Source organism: Oenanthe melanoleuca, chromosome 28, assembly GCF_029582105.1.
Source record: "Oenanthe melanoleuca isolate GR-GAL-2019-014 chromosome 28, OMel1.0, whole genome shotgun sequence".
NCBI classification, from domain to species: Eukaryota; Metazoa; Chordata; class Aves; order Passeriformes; family Muscicapidae; genus Oenanthe; species Oenanthe melanoleuca.
In genome coordinates, this window is record NC_079361.1 from 4,279,563 (window position 1) to 4,285,648 (window position 6,086).

Sequence of the window (6,086 nt, forward strand, 5' to 3'; positions counted from 1 at the left end):
AACACATTAAAATAAATAAATATATTGGATAGAAAATGAATAAATAGATTTGATATAATAATAAATGTATACAATTTATAAATAAATAAATATATTTGATGGAAAAGAAATAAATACATTCCATATAATAAATAAATTACATATTAAAATAAATAAATCTATTCAATTTTTAAAAATAAATTTAATGTAATATTAAATATATTTGGTATTAAAATAAATAAATATATTTGATATAAATTTAATATATAAATATGTATATATATAAAATAAATTAAATGTATATCTACAATATATAAATAAATATATTTGATTTTAAAATATATGTTTGATATAAATATATATAATATAGAAATAAATAAATATATTAGAGATAAAAAATAAATTTATTCAATATAAAAATAAATATTAATGCCACAAATATCTACATAACAACACCCCATAAATGTATTTATTTAAATAATTATAATTATAATTATAATTCCAGCCCATTTCAGGTGGATTTCCGAATTTCCTTGAAATTTATTCCCTTTAATATTAATTAATTAATTCCCAAATATTCCCAATTTTCAACAAAGCAACTCTCCCAGAAAAATCCCCAAATTTCCTTTTGTTTGTTTTATGAGGAAAGTGGGGAAAAAAGGGAAATATTCTCCTGAGAAATAAAGATGGATATAAAATATCCCAAATAAATTTAATTTTCCCTTTTTTTCCAGGGGAAAAAAAACCCCACAATATTGGAAATTTGAGGATCAGAGAGACTTTATTTTAATTATTTTTTAATTATTATTTTTAATTAAAAAGGGAATTATTTTGGGATCCATTTCCAGCTTTTGATTTGGATGGAAATCCCAAATTTTCCTTTTGGGGTGGTGACTCCAATCCCTGTGGATATTTTTATTTTTATTTTTATTTTTATTTTTATTTTTATTTTTACTTTATTTTAATATTTATATTTATATTTATATTTATATTTATATTTATATTTATATTTATATTTATATTTATATTTATATTTATATTTATATTTATATTTATATTTATATTTATATTAATTTTTATTTTTATTTTTGATTTTTTGGGGGGGATGAACGGCCACAATCGTTGGCCAAGGATGGAATCAGTGGGAAAATTGGGAATTTAATTCGGATTATTGGGATTTAGGAGCAGCTCAATGGGGGAAAAGAACTGGGAGGAGGAGTGGAAATATTGGGGAAAATTGGGGAAAATTTGAGGGGAATTGGGGGAAATTTGGGGAAAATCTGAGGAAAAAAATTGGGGGAAAGGGGGGAAAAATTGGGGGAAATTTGGAGGTAAATTGGGATAAATGGGGGGAAAAATTGGGGAAAATTGGAATGAAATTGGGATGAAATTGGGAAAAAATTGGGGGAAAACTGGAGAAAATTTGGGAGGAAATTGGGGGAAAATTGGGGAAAAAATGGGGGAAAATGGGGAGAAATTGGGGAAAAAATTTGGGGAAATTGGGAAAAAAATGGGGAAATTGGGAATAATGGGAATTGGGGAAAAATGGGGAAATTGGGAAAAAAATGGGGGATTGGGAAAAAATGGGGAAATTTTGGGAGGAAATTGGGGAGAAAATTGGTGGAAATTGGGGAAAAATTGGGGAAAAAATTGGGGGAAATTGGGGAAAAATGGGGAAATTGGGAAAAAAATGGGGATTGGGAAAAAAATGGGGGAAAATTGGGGGAAAACTGGGGAAATTTTGGGAGGAATTTGGGGAGAAAATTGGGGGGAAATTGGGAAAAAATGGGAATTGGGGGAAATGGGGGAATTGGAAAAAAATGGGGGAAAATTGGGGGAAAACTGGGGAAATTTTGGGAGGAAATTAGGGAGAAAATTGGGGGGAAATTGAGGGAAAAATGAGGGAAATTTGAGGGGGAAAAGGCAGAAAAAAGGGAAGGGAGCGAGAAGAAAGAAGGAGAAAAAAGGGAATGTGGTGATGGGCACGGGGAGGGGGAGGGGAGGATTAATTACCATATTCAAATCTAATTAATTCCCCTTTGCATAAAAAGGCCACGGCCGGGCGTGGGAGCCGCCTCGCAGATGGCGTCTCATGGACAGCCCGGGAGGGGGAGGGGAAAAGGGGAGAGGAGGAGGAGGAGGAGGAAGAAGAGGGAGAGGGAGAAAAGGAGGAGGAGGAGGAAAAGCAGAAGAAGGAGGAGAAGAAGGAAAAGGAGGAGGAAGAAGAGGAGGAGGAAAAGGAGGAGGAAAAGTGGGAGAAGGAGGAGGAGGAGGAATAAGAAGAGGAGGAGGATGAGGGGGATGAAGAGGAGGAGGAGAGGGAGAAGGAGGAAAAGAATGAGGAGGAGGAGGAAGAAGATGAGGAGGAGGAGGATGAAGAGGAGGATGAAGAGGAGGAGGAAAAGGAGAAGGAAAAGAGGGAGGAGGAGGAAGAAGAAGAGGAAAAGAATGAGGAGGAGGAAAAGCAGGAGAAGGAGGAGGAGAAGAAGGAGGAGGAGTAAAAGGAGGAGGAAAAGCGGGAGAAGGAGGAAAAGAATGAGGAGGATGAAGAGGATGAGGAGGAAAAGGAGGAGGAGAAAAAGGGGGAGGAGGAGGAGGATGAAGAGAAGGAGGAGAGGGAGAAGGAGGAAAAGAATGAGGAGGATGAAGAGGAGGATGAGGAGGATGAAGAGGAGGAGGAAAAGGAGAAGGAAAAGAGGGAGGAGGAGGAGGAAGAAGAGGAGGAGGAGGAGGAGGAGGAAAAGCAGGAGAAGGAGGAGGAGAAGAAGGAGGAGGAGGAAAAGGAGGAGGAAAAGTGGGAGAAGGAGGAGGAGGAGGAGGAGGAAGAAGAGGAGGATGAGGAGGATGAAGAGGAGGAGGAGAGTGAGAAGGAGGAAAAGAATGAGGAGGATGAGGAGGAAAAGGAGGAGGAGAAAAAGGGGGAGGATGAGGAGGCAGAAAAGGAGGAGGAAGAAAAGGAGGAGGAGAGGGAGAAGGAGGAAAAGGAGGAGGAGGAGGAAGAAGATGAGGAGAAGGAGGAGGAGAAAAAGCAGGAAGAAGAGGAGGAGGATGAAGAGGATGAAGAGGAGGAGGAGGAAAAGGAGGAGGATGAGGAAGAAGAAGAGGAGGAGGATGAGGAGGAGGAAACGTGGGAGAAGGAGGAGAAGGAGGAGGAGCAAAAGGAGGAAGAAGAGGAGGAGGAAAAGGAGAAGGAAAAGAGGAAGGAGGATGAGGAGGAAAAGGAGGAGGAGGATGAAGAAGAGGAGGAGGAGGAGAAAAAGCAGGAGGAGGAGGAGGAGAAAGAAGAGGAGGATGAGGAGGATGAAGAGGAGGAGGAAAAGCAGGAGGAGGATGAAGAGGATGAGGAGGAAGAGGAGGAAAAGCAGGAGAAAGAGGAAGATGAGGAGGAGGAGGAAAAGCAGAAGGAGGAGGAAGAGGAGGAGGAAGAGGAAGAGGAGGAGGAAAAGTGGGAGGAGGATGAGGAAAAGGGGGAGGAACGGGAGGAGGAGGAGTAAAAGGAGGAGGATGAGAAAGAAGAAGAGGAGGAGGAAAAGAAGGAAGGGGAGGAGGAAAAAAAAAAAAAAAAACAACCCAACCTTTTTGGCTGCCGGTGAAAGGTGAAAATTACTTTTCCTAATTTTTTGGACAGCTCAACTGTCACGTGGAAAGGGAAAAAAAAATAATTCAGAGGAGGGAGAACCTCAGGGAATGTGGAAAGGGTTAAAAAAAAATCCAAAATAAAATTGGGATGGACGTGAAAAAGGAAATTCTCATTTTGGAGGGTGAAAGGATGAGTTTGGGTCATGGTGGGGGAGATTTTGGGGGAAAAGTTGATTTTTTTGGGATTTCAACCAGCTCTGTTTTCTGGGAGGGGGAGGGATCTGAAAAATTCCAAAGAGGAATGTGAATAAAATAAAATTAAATTTGCTTTTTTTCTCCATAAAACAACAGGACAAGGATCTGATCCCCTCCCCACATCCCTGCAGGGGAAAATCCCACGTGGAAATCCCAATTGTGGCTGGACTTGAGGAGAGAAAACCAGGAAAAATCCCAAAAAATCCCAGAAAAATCCCAAAAATTAAAAAAAAATCCCCAAAAATTAAAAAAAAATCCCTAAAAAAATCCCCCCAAAAATCACAAAAAATGACAAAAAAATCACATAAAAATCACAAAAAAAAAAAATCCCTGAAATTAAAAAAAAAATCCCAAAAAATCCCAAACTTACCCCGTGCAGGAGAGGGGAGGCGACATCCTGATGGTCCCACAGACCCCAAAAAGGTTTTTCCAGGTCCCAGGATGGGAATTCCCAGGGTTGCTCCAGCGGTTTTTGGGGTTTTTGGGGCTTTGGGGGTTTTTGGGGTTTTTGGGGTGAGGGCTCTGAGGGATGTGGGAATTCCCAAGGATCCGGATCTTCCTCAGGTTCTGCTCTGCAAGGGATGGAATGAGGGGATCTGTCAGATCCTGATCCTGGTGGGTCACCCCAAATCCTGATTGATCACCCCCAAATTCTGATTGGCCACCCCAAATACAGATTGATCACCCCCAAACTCTCGTGGGTCATCCCAAATCCTGTTTGATCACCCCCAAGTCCTTATGGATCACTCCAAACTCTCATTGATCATCCCAGATTTCTCATGGATCACTCCAAATCTTCATTGATCACCTCCAAATCTTCATTGATCACCTCCAAATCTTCATTGATCACCTCCAAATCCTCAGGGATCGCCCCAAATCCTGACTCATCATCTCCAAATCCTGATTGATCACCTCCAAACCCTCATGGATCACCCCAAACTCCCATTGATCACTCCAAATCCTGACCCATCACCTCCAATCCTGATCACCCCAAACTCTCATGGGTCACCCCAAATCCTGTTTGATCACCCCAAACTCTCATGGATCACTCCAAATCCCCATTGGGTCACCCCAAACCCCTGTCCCTGTCCTGTCCCTGTCCCCCAGACCCTCCTGGCTCTGTCCCCATCCTGGTTCTGTCCCTGTCCCCAAGATCCTCCTGTCCCTGTCCCATCCCTGTATCCCATCCCTGTATCCCATCCCTGTATCCCATCCCTGTATCCCTGTATCCCTGTATCCCATCCCATCCCATCCCTGTATCCCATCCCTGTATCCCATCCCATCCCATCCCATATCCCATCCCATCCCATCCCATCCCATCCCATCCCATCCCATCCCATCCCATCCCATCCATCCCATCCCTGTATCCCTGTATCCCTGTACCCCTGTATCCCATCCCTGTACCCCATCCCTGTATCCCATCCCTGTATCCCTGTATCCCATCCCTGTATCCCTGTATCCCATCCCTGTATCCCTGTATCCCTGTATCCCATCCCTGTACCCCTGTATCCCTGTATCCCTGTATCCCATCCCTGTATCCCTGTACCCCTGCATCCCATCCCTGTATCCCATCCCTGTATCCCATCCCTATATCCCATTATCCCTGTATCCCTGTATCCCATCCCTGTATCCCATCCCTATATCCCTGTATCCCTGTATCCATGTATCCCATCATCCCATCCCATCCCATCCCATCCCTGTATCCCTGTATCCCTGTATCCCATCCCTGTATCCCTGTATCCCTGTATCCCATCCCTGAATCCCTATATCCCTGTATCCCATCCCTGTATCCCTGTATCCCATCCCATCCCCCCAGTTCTGCCTTTGGGATCAGCAGACCCTCCAGGGATTAACTCCTTCCTGCCCAGCTCGTGCTGTCCCAGCACTCGGGATAATCCCCACAAAAACCGGGATTAATAAAAACCAGGTTTAAATTCCAGCAGCTCGCTTTTCCTGCTGCATTCCCACATCAGCAAGAGGGGAAAACCAGCCCTGGAATCATCCAGCTGGGAAAAAAAAAACAAAAAAACCCCAGCTGAGCATCCAGGGATGTGTGGGTGCAGAGGTGATCCCAAAAATTCTGTGGGGTTCCTGCAGGATCCCAGGTTGCTCAGCAAATCCTGAGCAAAGCAGAGCTGGAAATTGGGATTATTCATGAAAAAGAAAAAAAAAAACGCTGTGGGAAATTCATATTTATCCTGGAATTTAGGACAGGGGTTTGAAATTTGGGGTTTTGGAATCAAGGCCAACGTGATTCTAGGATTCTGAAATTC

At 42.5% G+C, this 6,086-nt stretch overlaps 1 protein-coding gene across 1 annotated transcript; it reads left to right on the forward strand.

Moving 5' to 3' along the window:
- Window positions 1-2,210: 2,210 nt before the first annotated feature.
- Window positions 2,211-3,416, forward strand: LOC130264310 (golgin subfamily A member 6-like protein 22; the record flags this gene model as incomplete). The annotated part of the gene is given in 1 exon segment (XM_056512379.1): window positions 2,211-3,416. A coding segment is annotated over 1 exon segment (1,206 nt), but the record flags the coding sequence as incomplete, so codon positions are not given.
- Between the last annotated feature and the right edge of the window lie 2,670 nt (window positions 3,417-6,086).